The 16,629-nt window shown below is 34.9% G+C and overlaps 1 protein-coding gene across 1 annotated transcript; it reads right to left on the bottom strand.

Moving 5' to 3' along the window:
* Positions 1 to 587: 587 nt before the first annotated feature.
* Positions 588 to 15,273, bottom strand: LOC116006980 (acyl-CoA-binding domain-containing protein 4-like). The gene is made up of 18 exons (XM_031247535.1): positions 14,956 to 15,273; positions 12,971 to 13,041; positions 11,836 to 11,899; positions 11,624 to 11,695; positions 11,024 to 11,221; positions 10,847 to 10,924; positions 9,933 to 10,028; positions 9,722 to 9,791; positions 5,925 to 5,986; positions 5,437 to 5,576; positions 4,646 to 4,772; positions 4,446 to 4,560; positions 4,066 to 4,154; positions 3,062 to 3,145; positions 2,792 to 2,977; positions 2,212 to 2,367; positions 1,839 to 1,898; positions 588 to 1,012 (listed from the first exon to the last, which is right to left on the bottom strand). Exons 1-18 carry the CDS (start codon positions 15,115 to 15,117, stop codon positions 824 to 826), a joined length of 2,019 nt encoding a protein of 672 aa, XP_031103395.1. The 5' UTR covers positions 15,118 to 15,273; the 3' UTR covers positions 588 to 823.
* Between the last annotated feature and the right edge of the window lie 1,356 nt (positions 15,274 to 16,629).

The following is a 16,629-nucleotide window of genomic DNA, read 5'->3' as shown; positions in this document are numbered from 1 at the left end:
ATTTAAAAAAAAATGAAATTCACTTAATTAGACAATCCGAACGGCACCAAATATTTTTTTTTTAAAAATCCAACTCTATTATTAATGTACATATATTTTTTCACCGTTTTTAATTTATTAATCAAATTCATAATAATATACTCCTTTATCTGTCATATTTACTATTCATTGGTCAAATTAACTCTTGATTTTTTGTGTTTAATAGTATTTTTAGTGTAGTTTCTAAATATATAAATTTTGTATATTAATACTAAACCTAATATTATGACAAATTGAATTAAAAATAACTTCAGTCAAGCATCGTTAACCGAACCAGACACATAAAATGAGACGGAGGGAGTACTATTTATTTTCATACATCGCTAGGGTATAACACTAATTTTATACTAATATAAGTAATCTTCTCATCTTTTTAGGGTTGGAAAAATTTTGTTTTACAAAGACTTGTATCCTTTAGGAGTTTTTCTTTTTCTTAATTAATGTCAAATAAAATAATAGAAATATAACAAATTTATTTTCTGGTGGAATGATTAAAATTTTTAGTTTAGTAAGTGAAATGAATGAGAAGAAACAGTGACGAACGACAATAGTCAATAGATCCCTATATTTCACTCACAAGTCACAATTACGCAACTACATCCCCACACTTCCATACAGAAAATTCACTATGTTTCCTCTGCTTTCCCTGTGAAGTTCAAATTATATTTCTTATTCTATTTCTGGAAAGAATCCAGCTTAAACAAACAAACAAAATAATTAGAAACAAAAATTATAATTAAAAAAATACAAAAATCTGGCAATTTCTATGTATCTGAGTTGTCTATCAATCATCATCACTTTTCTGATCAGCAGGCGTTCCGGCAAGCCAGCCCCAAACACCACCAGAGCTTTGCCTTTGCTTGGCACTCAAGACAGCTTGCTCCGAAGCAGCTTTTTGTCGCTGGAGGAGTTCAAGTTCTTTTTGTAAGGTTTCCATTGTTTGTAGCTTCTGTCGTAGCTCCGCAACGTCTACCTGTTAACTCAAATGCTCTATCATTCTCATCATGTGCCAATACAAACTAGCAGAGGCCAATAAATCCAGTGTAATACAATTATACAATTACTGTTGAAATTGAGGGATTGAGAGGCTTGGTGGGTGGCGAATAGCTTCCACCCACAAGCTAGGCAGTAGCAAAATATGTGAGGAACCAAAGGAGAGAATAGATGAGTGTATTAATAGTAATAGACACCAATAGATTGTATCTTTGCGTTTCTAGATATTGAACTATATAGAGATCCTATATTTATGGGAACATTGGGCTAAGCCACACTAGGCCCCTATTTACTCTTTTTCTTCTTAAAAAGAAAAGGGAAAATTTGTATTGAGAAAAATCAAGTGTTACAATGATAAAAGTAAGGCATATCCTGTTTATTAAAAATTAAAGATGAGTGGCATTGCCAAAAGAATAGAAATACATCGGGAATGTAAAGTAGTAGCTAAAGATGCTAAGCCATCTACAACACCCCTGTTTATACTACTCCATGTGTGTGATGTCTTTTTTCTATATTTCCATCAAAAGTTTTCATACTAGAATAATGTTTTATTTTTGTTTATTTGTTTCTGTTTTCTCCGCTAAAGAAAAAGATACATATAGTTGTGCAGCAACTGGCAAGCAAATATTAACAAGGAACAAGTTCTTCTAATGTATCCTAGGTTCATCTATTTCCATTGGGAGTACAGAAGAGAACTAATGCTTACAGTAATATATACCAAAGACAAGGTGTAATAAAGTGGTCAAAATTTTCCTCCCCTGATAAAAATATTAACAATCAAGCTTAAAATCATAAGAGGGATATACCTCAAGTTTAAAACATCTTGACTGTTCAGCCGCAAGCTGACCCCGTACAGATTGTAGTTCCTGTAAATGCAATTAATGCATTACAAGTCAGAACCTTTATTTCCAGTAGCATTAGCTTTATAACAACATGATAGTTATGACCTTGAACTAACAGGAAAGAGAAAATAATTGAAAAATTCTTGGATAACAAAAAAATCTAGCTTCTGCTGATATGGGAGGCAATAAACACCCAATCTGCGCTTTTACAAAATTTTAGAGCCTGCTGGTTCGTTCTGGCACTCTGGCAGACTCCAGTCAAGAATGGGAATTGTGGACAGATAATGGAATGAGGAACCATATTAAGTTCAAATTGTGGCAGGCCAGCAGTAGTTACCTTGTACAGGTCGGTGTTGCGAGTCTCGGCATCTGCTAACTCTTGCTTCAACTGAAGCGTTTGCAATTTTTCTTTGTTGAGGGATGACTCTAGTTCTTCCTTCTCTGCCTTGAGGGCTGATAAAAGATGTTCACTTGTTTCCTCAACCTTTTTCACCTGCATAGCACAGTCAGCTCAAATCCTAAGGGGATAAACAAAGGAAAAAATAGAGGTTTAAATAAATTATGCAGTTGCAAAAAAAAAGTAGGAATGAAATAGAGATGTAAAGAAATCAAATGACAGAGACATCAATCAAATGATAGCAACATCAAACATAAATCAACACACTTCTATATATGGAGAATTCTCACAACAAAAGCAGACTACATGTTTAAAGAAATATATGGACATATGTGAGAATTGGATTGTAGTAGAAACTCTACAATGAACATTAATAACAAAAGCCCTATTAGAACTGATACGGATTATACTTTCCTCAAGCAAAGGTGATAGTGGAGATTGTCAAGCAAAAAATTTAATAGGAAACTCATTTTATTGGCAGCAAAAGACATGATATTAAGTATTTCAACATAAAAAATACCATTGGCTGTGAATCATTGTCCATCACAATTTCCCTAATTTTTCCTTCTTGGCCTGTTTCAAGTTCTGATTCCATATCTCTGGTCGCATTTGTAGCATTATGAACAGCAGATACACTATCTGGAACTGGAGTCTCAACCATCTTTGATTGCAAGGTTGATTTGTGGCTTGGTTTGAGTACATTGACCTAGAATAGTAAAGAAAGCCAAGTTGAGAAAGGCAAACAGAGAGAACAAGCTGTGGAGAACAAATTAAAAGTAATTTACCCCACCTCATTACTATACCGGCCATTGTATCCACCAAAAGAAACAAGAACATCTTCACCATTACAGGAGCTCAGAGTCAGACTTGATCCCTGCATGAGATAAAAAGAGAGAGGCTTCATTCTTTAGCATGTGCATCATAACCTGTGACATCTTATCAAAAAAATTATACAGCATTGGTTATATATTAGATAAAATTTATAAAAATGCACATGCAGTCCATATACATGGTGGCAAAGTATACATAAAAATACTGCAAAGAAACACGCAAATCTAGACTGAGATATCATTCATTCCAGGATAACACAACAATATTATCAATTACACAAGCAGGCAATTGAAACTAGAAATGGTCCAAATCTCATTGAAGAATAAAATAACAAATGAGTACATTTACTAATGGCTAAAACTTGCGGTTGATGTGAAATATGTAATAGAGGCAAAAGGTCCTGGGTCCAGAGCTTACATTCTACCTGTTATCAAAATGTTTCAAATTTGTTCTTCCCGCATGTGACGTTGTGTGTTGAGGATTATTAAATAATAATAATAATAATAAATTTATCTCATATTTTTAGTTGAGGTGGAACACAAACTTAAACAAGTCTTATTAACTACTCCCTTATCACAGTTAACATGTCTTGCTTTCCTTTATAGTCCATCTGAAAAAGTTGTGATGTCTCTAAAATCTAAATTAACACTGTAATTCCATGAACACTATTAATTTTTGAATTCTTTCACCCAAACACCCACTTTTACCTATAACAATTTGAATTGTTATTATTTTTTAAAACCTTAAACCCTAAGTTAGACCTCATTTATCTTTAACCAAAACCATAAACATTAACCTCTATTTTTAATCTCCACATCCAAATGGAGTGAGACAACCAAAAAAGATGGAGGGAGGTTGACTTCACAATTCAAAAAATAATATTTAAAGGTTACACTGCTACTTCAGATACTTTAAAATAAAAAGTTTTGTGATAACTTGTAACACCCCTGTAAAATGCAATACCTCACTAGCAAGGGGAACACGTCCTTGAACAGTAGTTACAACAGACCAAACCAGTGCAGACATGTTGAGAACAACTGTTTCAGATACCCCTGCAGGAAAACACAACATACCTTTATCACATGACTATGTGAGGGCATACTGTAACAAAAAAACATTTCAGGATAATAAGCATTCATAGAAATCTCAGTAATTTTGCTGCAATCACTTCTTCAATGAGTGCAAGATGATATAAGTAGACATCTGGATTAGCAAAGCAAATTAAATTGATTATAAATTAGTAGCTTCTAAGTTCCTGATGGCAAACAAATAAGGAGCACGCATAACCAGGCACACAAACTACTAAGATAATCATAGAATGGTACATCCATACAAATCAATACCACTTTTGTTATTGCCACCACCGACAATAAACCAATTCTCTCCAACAGTCGCACCAGCATGGCCAGCTCGGGGACTTGGTATTTCACCTTGTTGAGTAGGTCTTGACCACTCCATCTACAAAATTAAAATGGATGGTATTTAAACAAAAATCTAGGGAAACATTTTCCATTAACTGTTGAAATCAAATTCAATATCTCACTGTTTGCAAATCAAGCACGTGCAGATCATTGAAGCAAGTTGCATGTGAGCCCCCTCCAAAAATAAGAAGGTAACGCTCAGCATGTACTGCAGCAGCATGATCAGATCTTGGAGAAGGAGAGACGCCTCTGCTCAAATGAAAACAGTGAAGCAAATAAGTATTTAGTTCCTTATTTTGTTATGCATATGAGACAAGGATTTCAACCACAGATAAGACACTGCTTAGATTTAAAACAAGTTAGATTTCAGCACCAAATAAATACATTCATACATCTATATATGAATATAGATGGGATAAGCACTATACTGCAACTAAACAGTGGAAGTGTTTGTTAATGATTAAAGCATTCAAGAACATAGACACCAAGAGTGACGCTATACTGCGAAATGTGTACTCCCAGCAGCAATAACATAGACACCAAGCACGGTTCTGTACCATAACCTCTTACATCCACAATGCTCTTCGAACATGTCAAACCATGACCACTTACATTCACAATGCTCTTCAAACATGTCAAAGATGAAGAAAAAAATCTGAGAAGGGAAACAATCAAGCTTCTGAAATTTTAAATGCTTACAGGGCACCCATTTCATCCCAGGTCATGGTTTGTAAGTCAGAAATATGCACTATAATGTGAAACTTGTACTCCTAAGAGCAATAACATAGACACCAAGCACAGTTCCGTACCATGACCTCTTACATTCACAAAGCTCTTCAAGCATGCCAAAGATGAGGAAAAGAAAATCTGAGAAGGGAAACAACCAAGCTTCTGAAAATTTTCAAGTGCTTACAGTGTATCCATTTCATCCCAGGTCATGGTTTCTAAGTCCAAAATATGCAGGTCATTCAAAAGAGATCTATTTGCATCTTGTCCTCCAAATATAACTAATGTTGTCCCTGCAAGAGTGACTGAATGACCTCCACGAGATACCTGAAAGATCACGTAAAACTTTTATTGACATCCAGACTTCTGTTGGTCTGTCACCTTACCCAAAGGTGTGATGATCAAAATTTTCATCTTGAAATAAATGAAGCAGAAAATGACAAGTACTAGGTCAAAATTTCAAGTATTTTAATTTCAGTAATTCAGTTACATAAAAACAAAAATAAACGGCACAACTGTGAGTTATAATTAAATCTCCCACAATAAATCAACTCAGCTTTTCAAATATTTGGAGTATTCTTCAATTTAAAAGGCTTTTGGTTTTTAGAAATGAGAGAAACTTTGAAAGAAACTTGAGAGAAGAAAAAAAGTTTCATATAATAAATAAGTATATACCGGAGGCTTTCCATATGTCTTCAAGGTCGACCAAGTATGTGATTGCAAATCAAACACCTTCACTGGCATTGGGAAAAAAGGCATTAGGTAAAACAAAGTTAAAGTAAAATAAGTAATTTCAGAGCAAGTTTTTCATAATCTGTGAACAATTACTTCCCCTGAAAATCCATAGCCACAGGGAAACCAGTAGAAGTATTTTAAAAAGGTCCATCTAAAGGAATTCCAATGTCAAGCATATATCAGCATATGAGTGCATTTAGATCTGTGACCAGTATCTAAAGGATCCAGGGTGCAAGGCTCCAGGATCATTCAGTATTTAGGAAAGGAAGATAAATGAACCCTTATTTTTATTCTTCAGAAAGGCTGTTTACTAGACATGGAGACATGTCATTTACATTAGGTCAATTCTAGTAGAAAAAATCCAACATTTCTATCTAATCTGCATAATTCTCTGGAGGTGCAAGACTCCAGTTACTTTCCTGAGGCAACCCCTACCAACATAGTCCCTCCACCCAGAATGGTTCCTCAAGATCACCAACCAACTATACTTCTTTTCTTAGCTGAGGGGGTAGGAAAGAGGAATTTCAACATCAGAAACCTCAACAAAGGGGAAGAGAACTATGAAAGAACAGAAAAGAAGACAAAAAGAACCAAGGGAAATTTTCCACATGAAGCAAAGATGAAAACATGTAGAGAATAGAGAAAATAAAGGTTTGTGTTTTTTTATGGAGTTGGGATATACACATGTTCGATGAAGACTTAGATGAGGGTGGTCTGTTGCTAGGGATAGAAGCAAAGTATAGGGTGGCAAATGGGTGGATCTAGAAGTTTTTGACCAGTTTAAAAAAGGGTTGAGATTTTAAAAAATGGCAATTTTCAACCTGCTCAAATTAGCTATAGGTTATGGCCTTGTTTGGCAATCAACGGCTAGCGGATAGCGAATAGCGGAGCGATTTTGACCGGCAGATTGCATTAGCGATTTGTAAAGAGATGTTTGGTAAATTAGTTGTTTATAATTAGCAGTTAACATGTAAAAAGACCTATAAGAAAATCCTTATTATTATTATTATTATTATTATTATTATTATTATTATTGTGTAATAATAAAACAAAATTTATAAATAATAATAATAATAATATTAAAACCAAAAAAAACCATTAAAAAAAAAACAAAACAAAAGACAAAGGGTTGTAAATGATGTGGGATCATTTTGATCCCACATCAGAAACTCAGGGAAGAGGACCTCTTGAGCTCCTCTATATAAGAGGAACAACGCTCCTCTTCCATTACTTACTGCCCATCCATTGATGGGCAAGCATTGAGGATCCTCCTTTATTTAATGAGCCATAAAGGCTCCTTAGTTACAATGTTTTTTTTTTTTTTAAATAATTATAAAGATTAAGGGTGTTTTTGGGAAAGAAAAACTTTTCCCATGCCAAGTGTAAATGCTGCTAAATGCAGCGGTTTGGAGCAAACCACAGAGTTACCAATTTACCAAACAAGGCCTATGTCATGTAGATTTAAAAAATGGGTTGAAGTATGGATTTTTGGGTGGGTCAATTCGTTTTTCCTTGCTATAGAATAACTTTTTATTTTCCTATCAAAACTTCAGAATATTGCAAAGCAAATAATATATAGGAAAAAAGGTCAAATTAGCCCCCTAAATCAAACGGATAGTGCAAGAGTCCCCTAAGTATTTAAAAAAAAAAAAAAAAAAAAAAAAAAAAAGGAAGCTCTATTCAAACCCCCTAAACTAACTAAAATGTTCAATTGAGTCCTTAACCTGTTGAGTCCTAAATTAACTTGTTGAGTCCTAAATTAGTCTGTTCAGTAGGTTGGTGTTTAAATTTTTGTTTTTTAATAGTTTTTTTTTTTTAAATATTTTTTTTGAATTTTTAAAAAAAATTAATACAACCACCTAGCGGATGGTGAAGATAGCGGATTTCAGCGTGTCGCGAATCCTCGTCACCACCATGGACTGCAACTCCTCCATCGGCACGATTGTGTTCACGAGACTCGAGAAGATCAACACAGATCTGAATCACGGCAAGTACAATGGCTTCGCCAGCGATATATGGAGCGTAGGGGTAAACATCCTGGAATTCTACTTGGGAAGGTTCCCTTCAACGGCAGCAGACAAGGCGATTGGGCTACCCTCACGTACGCCATTTGTATGTTGGACCCACCCACCGCTTCAAGGGACTTCAGAAACTTCATCACTGCTATTTGCAAAGGGATCCTGCCCGGCGATGGACGGTGGTGCAACTGCTTCGCCACTCTTTCATTCAGCAGCAGCAATCTCGCCATCCTCAGCCATCATACCAATTGCTTCCTCCACCATACCGCATTTTCTTCTTGATCTAATGATCTCTAGGATTTCAAAATTTTCCACTTTGTCTTTTCAATATTTCTGGGTTTATTTCTGTATTATATAAATTTTATGGAATTTATTATTAATAGTCTGCTCATCCTTGCTTTTCCTATCAAGAAAAAAGCAATCTTTGAAGAACTGGGGATTCACAGGTTCATGTTTAGACTGAAACCCCATCCCACAATCCCCCAATCAACCATTTTACATTGTCATCAAGAAAGAAGGAAAATGGAAAATCTGTCTCAATCTTTTACCATAATCTGCTTAAACTTCTGTTGTTTTGCCACCAAATTTTACCATGGCTGTCACAGGTGCGGCTGTCACCGGACAGCCATGAAGAAGACAGCCACCGGCAGTCATCGCTTGCCAGTGGCCATATTAATTAATAATAATAAAAAAGAATTCAAAAAAATAAAATTAAAAAAAAAAAAACAAAAAAGTATTAAAAAAAATACTATTAAAAAAAAAAAAGACACGTGTCAACGCGAGAATCACCAACCTGCTCAACAGGTAATTTAGGACTCAATTGAACATTTTAGCAGGTTTAGGGGGTTTGAATGGAGCATTTTAGCAGGACTCAATTGCCCTATCCATTTGACTTAGGGGGGCCAATTTGACCCTTTTTCCTAATATATGTCATTTTGAATATTAAAAAAAAGTTAATTTTGACTGTTAAATTTCATTAATCCATCAGGGCAGATAAAATTTAACTAACCTAATTGGCCCATATATTGTAGTATAAAAAGGTCCTGCCCAATAAGTTGAAAGATAATGCTTTGTAAACTACTCAAATTGCCACCTCTAAAGAAAAGGCTTGCTTGGAGAAAGAATATAGAGGAATTAGAGGAAATTAGGAAAGGGGAAGAGGGTCTTTCATGGGGTCACATTGCATCAATGTGCTTTTTCCATTTTAAAAGTTTAAAGAATCAGTATAAGATGCCAACTTCACATGTCTAAAATAGCTAGAGACTAGGTAAAATGTCTAAGTTTAGGGAACTTGTTAAGTAAAGCCCCTTAAGTGGAGCCAAAAAGTACAATACATTCAAATTTTATGTTTGACAAGGGTTCATTGTAGGTTAGTTGGCCTCATCAGGATGGTAGTTGATTCTGAAGTGATCATAGCACATTTGTATATGTGAACCTTAAGAGCTGGAACTTTGATAAGTAAGATGTCTTAAGTTAGGGACATAGTCACAAAATCCTCTTAGGTGGGGGACTGGGGGCCCAAGAGAATAATTAATTCAACTATTGTGTTTCGGAGGGCTTTGCTATAGTTCAGTTGACTTCTTCAGGATGGTAGTTCATTTTGTGGAGTGTTCTAGGCACATTTGTAAATAAAAACCTTAAGATTTGAGACTTTCAACAATTTATCTGTCTGACAAAAAAACAAAATACATATTGTATCTGATAGAGGCACATCTGTACCTTGCAGAGTTTCAGAAGGATTTTTGGTATGTCCACCAACCGAAAGAAGCTTATTTCCCTCCCAAGGTATCTACAAATGAAAAAGAGTTGAACAACATGCAAAATGTTGAAGACTTGGAAGGAAAAATATGTAGAACATTAATTGATCCTTATGAGCATTACTGCATTTATTGGATCCCACAACCTACTATACAAAACATCTAATACTAACCAGGGAGTGGCCAGCACAAGGACCTGTTGGAGAAGAAGCCTCACTAGTTTCTTTAACCTCAACTCTTGACCATGTCCAACTTTTCAAATCCAAAGCCTGCACCGAAAGATGAATGTGGTCTTTCTTAAAAACCGTGTCTGTGTGAGTTGGAAAGGGGAATGGGGTTGGTAATCAGCAAACATTTTCTTGATAAGAGAACTAATAAAAGGTATCAAGGGGGTGCTACCCAAAGATACAGCAGCAAAATAAGAGAGGCACCAAAGGCCAAAGTTCGAATCTATAAAAACACTTGAGAAAAGAGCGTGATTAGGGTAATCCCCATGTAACCAAAAGAAGAGAGTATACTATGCACAAAATAAATTTTTGAGTTTATCAAAGGTCAGTTGAACTCCTTCAAAATGATAACTAGAAAGGGGGATACTGAATGGAAATATCTGAAGCACTAACAAACGCAGTTGTCCAGGATAAGGCAGAGGGAAGAAAAAAGAGGCTTGGCTTTTCACTATTCATGAGGGAAAAAATTGAAAAAAAAAATAATATGAAACATAAATCATGTAGAGACTGACTAAGAAAGCAGAAATGAGAGGAATGGATCATTGAAGTCTGGGAGAAGCAATAAAGAGAATCACTGCAGTTGTGAGGGTAACAGGTGGTGCAAAAGAAATTCAAAAAGCATGCTTCATATGTGCATTTTGCTTCCCACTTTATGAGTCAAAGTGGGCATATCACTGAAGGTGTTGCACTTTCAGGCCATTGTAAGTGTAATTGGTGCACTTAAACAATGTATCGGATAGAGTATTTTGGATGAATATCAAAAAGTTGGATACTGAATATAGTAGATTATGACATATAGACAGTGCCATTTATGAGATTCTACAAATATTTAAGATGACATCCATATGTAACTGTCATACCTGGAGATCACTGAGGTAACGTCCATTATGATTACCACCAAATATATACATCTTATCATCAATGACAGCTGCTCCATGCTGTGAAAATTCAGCAAAGCATATTAGAACATGATGGGGGTGGGGAGCTATTAACAAGGAGATTCATCAATTACATAGTATGAGAAGCAATGCGAATACCTCATATCTAGGTTTTGGACGTGGACCAGATACCAGAGGTGCAACCCATTGATCATACACACTAACTGCACTGGAGCCTTCTGACACAACATCTTTATCCTGAGTCTCTGACATGTTTCCATTTTCAGCAGGAACAGTTTTTGTCTCCGGGAAAGTATTTCCATTTCCATTTCCAACTGGTTCAACATTTGGATTGTGCTACAACAAAGGAATAAAATGGACATGGAAAAGAAGACATATTTAAATACAAGGAATAGATGTTGCCAAGAGAATTTTTAGAACCTTGTGCAAAGGCACATTCTAGGCTCATCTTTAGAGGGTTCAAATAGATCAACCTGATTGAAATAAAGCCAAGCATTTGCATAAAACATTGAAATCTTAATTATGAAATTGCTCATATGTAATGATGTAAATTATAAAATTATAAAAAAGAGAACTCAATAGGAACATGTCAACACACTGTTAAATTACACTGTATAAACATCATGTCAAAAGAGTTCAATTCAGTGTAACCAAAAGCTACTTATAGCAGGAGAAACATTAACAAATGAAACAGAAATACAGAAAGGAAGAACATGAAGATAGTTCTAACACACTCACATTAATTTCTACATCTTCAACAGGCTCTTTAACAAAATTTGATGCCCTTGAGTACCACCCTGGGTCTTCTTCCTATTCATATAAAGAAACTAAAGCTGTTGAACAATTCCCAAAACACAAAAAATAAATAAATAAATAAATAAATAAATAAATAATTAAAAAATAATAATAAAATGATAACATCAGGAGAGAGAAACCCACTGCATACTGACCTCCAATATTTTCACAAACAAACGCATCGCTTCTGCAGAAGCCATATTCCCAAGGCCATTCCAGCTTCAAAAGTATGAAAACCTTTTAGTATAGGAAAGTGGTACTGTACTTCAAATATTTATAACTCATAATGTAATATGTATTGGAATTGGACATACCCTTAGGGGCCGTTTCGTTCCGGTAATATAAGATTACCTAGGTCATGTGAGTCTGGTAATGTTATATTACCTTGTTTGGTTTACGTTATGAGATCACCTGGTAATGTTATATTAACCCAAAGATGATGTTGTGGTAATGTGATTGCCTCCATTTTCTTAGGTAATCTAAGATTACCTTGAAATTTTCCAACTTTGCCCTTATTAACTAATCCTTATATAATAATAATAATAATAATAATATAATAATAATAATAACAACAACAACAACATATATACAATAAATATATGTTTATGTAATCAAATATACATACGTGCGAGTGTGTGTGTGTGTATTTATGCATTGATATACATTCATTTATGTATAATTATTAATTATACACACATTTATAGGTTATAATTGATCCATGTAATCTAATATATAACCCTTAACCAAACATGGTAATATTATATTACCACAATCCAAACCAAACATACAAGGTAATCACTAATCTTACATTCCCAAAATCTAGAATTACCTTTCAAGAGGTAATCCTATTACCTAAGGTAGTCTCACATTCTGTGAACCAAACAACCCCTTAAGATACTAACTTTAAAAACTACTATAAGAAAACTACATAATAACCTCTAGGAAACAGTTTAAAAGTCAAGTTCTGCTTGGCTATACTTCAAAGATGTTATTTCAAGTACTAGGAACCTAAAATTTTGTGATACATTTCTATGCACATATGGTAGGTGAGTAGAATTGCAAAAAGGGACCATTTTCTAACTTAAAATCTATATGTAAGTCTATTATTCAATGTAATTAAATGGCATGTAAGTTTTCTCTATACTTCCAAAATGATAAATGGAAAACCCCAAGTAAACCACTGGAAACAAATCTCAAGCACAGTATTTAATAAGGACTGCATCAAGAAGAAACACCTAAGACGTTGAACTGCGTAACAAATCATATCCAAAAATAGTTAATGACACCAACCTTGACCATTTGCTTTGTTCCACTGGACTCCAAGCTCTAGGCTTAGGAATCTTACAAGGTCCAATGGTTGCCTGCAAACCGGTGAACAGACAAAATTGAAATAAAAAGCATTAGCTCTAATCCAAATATCACCGACTAAATAAACAAAAACAAGAACCCTATAGTAAGCATTTCTCATTTTCAATGTTAAAAGAAACTCTTCTTTTTAATAGCGCTCAGAAAGTGACTTGCTGGATGCACTATAGGAACATTACTTTGAGATTTCCCATTCTTAGGCCTATTTGCAAATTGGGACTAAGGTTAACCTACTCATCTACTGGATTTAAAGTGGACATCAAGAGATCATCATTGGATAAATATAAAAGCCTGATTTATCAAACAACTTGTAATAATGTAACCTGCTCCATTAGGCTCATTACTTCATTAGCATGGTTGAAGACCATCAAATTATATATAACAACCCTGAGACTTATCCTATTCCATTTCTGAAAACCAGATCTATGAAGAACAGAGACTTCTATACAATGGAATATTATTATCAAACAAAGGTACTTATAGGATACCAGTGGAATACATTTCCTGCTGCATAAAACACATGGGAACTAGAAAAAGTCAAAAAACACATTCAACCATGTTTGGCAAGCAGTGATCCACAATCTAACCTTTCTAGCTTGGTAAGGGTGTTGCATTTCATTCAAATCCATACTCATTTGTTTCATGTTTACTTTACATTTTGAACATTGGTATTGTTAATAGTAGAGCATTATGCAAAAAATAATGTATTAAGAACCATATTTACGGATTCGCCCACTTTGACCCCAGAAATATCGCTAAAACACTAAATCTTAATTCTTTACCCAACCTACAATAAATCATAAATAGTTCAGTAAATGATTCACCTGAAAGTTCTGCCAAGTGCCAACAAATTCAACAGAATGTTTTGAAAAACTAGAATAATAAACTTGAACTAAACTGCACTAATTCAAGACTAAGTACCTAGAATATGTTTCCATTATATTTAGAAATCATTAACTACTTATAATGCAGTGTGGGGCTACAACTCATTGTGAATGGCTACAACTCATTGTGAATATGTTTTCATTATATTTAGAAGTCATTATCTGCATTCTTTCTTTATCACAGATGTATAATATTTTGATGGAAGCACTGGCAGATCCAAAGTGGGGGCAGTGGGGCCACAGGCCACTGCCCCCACTTTTGGCCCATCACTCCATACAGCTTTAGCCCTTCAGCAAATTGTAACTGATTGTAGCAATTAATTTGTGAGATTTATTCCTAATACTACAAGATTTATTATGATATTTGCAACAATTAATTTGTGGGCTTCTTTCCTAATTATATAATTGTATTTGTGATTTATGCCCTTGTGACCCAAAAGCTCACTAACTTGCTCCGCACATAGAAGAGTCAGATCCTCCTTCCCTTGTAACCTTGAAATTGCATTGGCAACAGCCACAAGTTGCTTGGTTAATTTAGTCTGTATTTTAATTTATAATATTTCGTATTCAATCCGTTTTATCCCATTAATGTTGTTTCATATTTTTTTAATGAGTATTTTCTTTATAGTGTTTTGAATTGTTTGAATTTTTTGACCCCACTCAAAGGTATTTCTGGGTCGATGGCTCCAACAGTGATGGAAGTCCTCGTTTTCAGTTACTATGATAAGGATTTTCCGCTCTCCCTTTTTCTAGCACAGATGGGAAAAGAAAAGCAAATGTAAAGCTAGATCTATGCAAATGACAGTAAAATTGAACGCACCAATCCCACATCTCAATACAAATCTCTTAAATCAGTGTCGATTTGGTAAAATAAGCCGTAATTCACACAATGCAATGTTAGATCACGGTGTCAATCAACAAAACGACACTTAAATTCAATAACTCAGAAGCATATAGTGGGAAATGAAGCTGTACAGGAATATAGGGGATAATAGAAGCAAAAAAACGTGGAAGTAAGGGAAGAACCTGCTGATAGAGTGCGTAGAGCAAGAGAGCGGCGTCATTTGAGAACTTGGAGGTGACGGCTTTACCGGAATCGGCAGATCCATCGAAACCTACGTAAGCTGCCGCCGCATAGAACCGGTCCGGGTACGCGAGGCCAGAACTTGCCCTCGCCATTGTTGCCATTGACCACTATCTTCTCTCTCTCTCTCTCTCTCTCTCTCTCTCTCTCTCTCTCTGCGCTTCAAGACAGTATGTCCGTATTGGTGAGATCAGTGCTCGAAAATCTCAGGTAGAGGTGTTGATTTCTTTCTTTGAAACCGGAGACTCGGAGAGAATGCAGCGAAGGACTGGAGCTATATATTGGAAACAAAAATGCTACTGTACCATATGCATTAGTAGTTATACCTTTCCTAAGTCTTGAAAATTTTGGTTCTAGCAGTAACGTATTGCTAATTCGATCTTCTTGATCCACTGGTCCCACATGCCTAATGTGTTTTCCCAATTTACCCCCTAATTCTGGAATTTCCCATCTTCGTCCCATCACTTTTCTTTCGCATTTTACCCCCAAGTGCCGAACTTCTTTTTTTTTTTTTTTTTCCTTTTGAAATAAACGTCCGATTGAAAAAGAAGAAAATGACTTCTGAAAAATACTTTTTAAAAATGAGTCATTTTTAAAAAATAATTTTATTTTAAGTGTTTAGATATATCTTGAAAAACTGTCTTTGTGTTTGGGTTATTTTCAGGAAAATGGTAGAATTGTATAATTAAACATTATAATTATTTTATTTAAAATATAAAAATTATAATAATATTATCATAATGTTATTTATTAAAAAGATAGAATTAAAAAAAAATGTAGAACTGAAGGTTTACGGCGGAAACTATACGGGTTTCTGTCGGAAACCTGTACTAGTTACTGTCGGTTTCTTACGTTTTTTCGCGGTTTCCCCACCTTCTTGCCGACCATGGGTGATATGGCTTGGTTTTGGCCGAGAACATGCGAAACGCCCATTTTGGCGATTCCGGAAAATGACTTACAGAAATTTAGTTCGTAAGTCATTTTCCGAAAAAATGAACTGATTTTCCTTGGTCAACGGAAAATATTTTCCGTTGACCGCATTTATCGAACGTTGTCAAACACCGAAAACTCGAAAAACATTTTCCGGAAGTCATTTTACGGATTACCAAACACACCCTAAATGTGAAATAAGCCATTCAAATATATGCCAAAATATAATTAGACCAAAAACGCTTTAATTAAATCTTTAAATTAAATAAAAATGTGCATTTAACATATTACAAACAGATAACCAGTTAATTTTGATTGCATGACATTCTATGTGGCATCCCATTCAAAAATAAAAATAAATAAAATTTCGTAAGTTTAGAATGGAGAAGCCATGGCGTCTTAGACGGAGAAGCCAGTGGTTGGTTTCTCCATCCGTTTCGGACGAAGAAACCAATGGTTTTTTCGTCTGATCTAACGGAGAAGCCAAGGAGTTTCTCCGTCCAGATCTGACGGAGAAACCCGCAAGCTACTTCGTTCATGTCCAACTGAACGGCTCCATCCAGTTTGACATGGACGAAGAATCCATGGCAGTTGCTGCCATGGATGGCAATATGTTTTTATTATTATTTTTTAAATATAAATATTTTGATTTATTGTTTTAATAATTTTTTAAAATATTAATCTAT

The sequence above is a fragment of the Ipomoea triloba genome, chromosome 15 (assembly GCF_003576645.1).
Source record: "Ipomoea triloba cultivar NCNSP0323 chromosome 15, ASM357664v1".
Lineage (NCBI taxonomy): Eukaryota > Viridiplantae > Streptophyta > Magnoliopsida > Solanales > Convolvulaceae > Ipomoea > Ipomoea triloba.
The sequence above is the reverse complement of the archived record's forward strand: the minus strand, read 5'-3'. Positions and strand labels throughout refer to the sequence as shown.

Excerpts from the sequence above, each read along its gene's own strand:
- LOC116006980 (XM_031247535.1), bottom strand. The coding sequence starts at position 15,117 with ATGGCAACAATGGCGAGGGCAAGTTCTGGCCTCGCGTACCCGGACCGG. Across the intron at positions 11,696-11,835 it reads TGTTTGTGAAAATATTGGAG|GAAGAAGACCCAGGGTGGTA; the intron begins GTCAGTATGCAG and ends TTATATGAATAG. Across the intron at positions 3,146-4,065 it reads GTGTTCCCCTTGCTAGTGAG|GGATCAAGTCTGACTCTGAG; the intron begins GTATTGCATTTT and ends TATCTCATGCAG.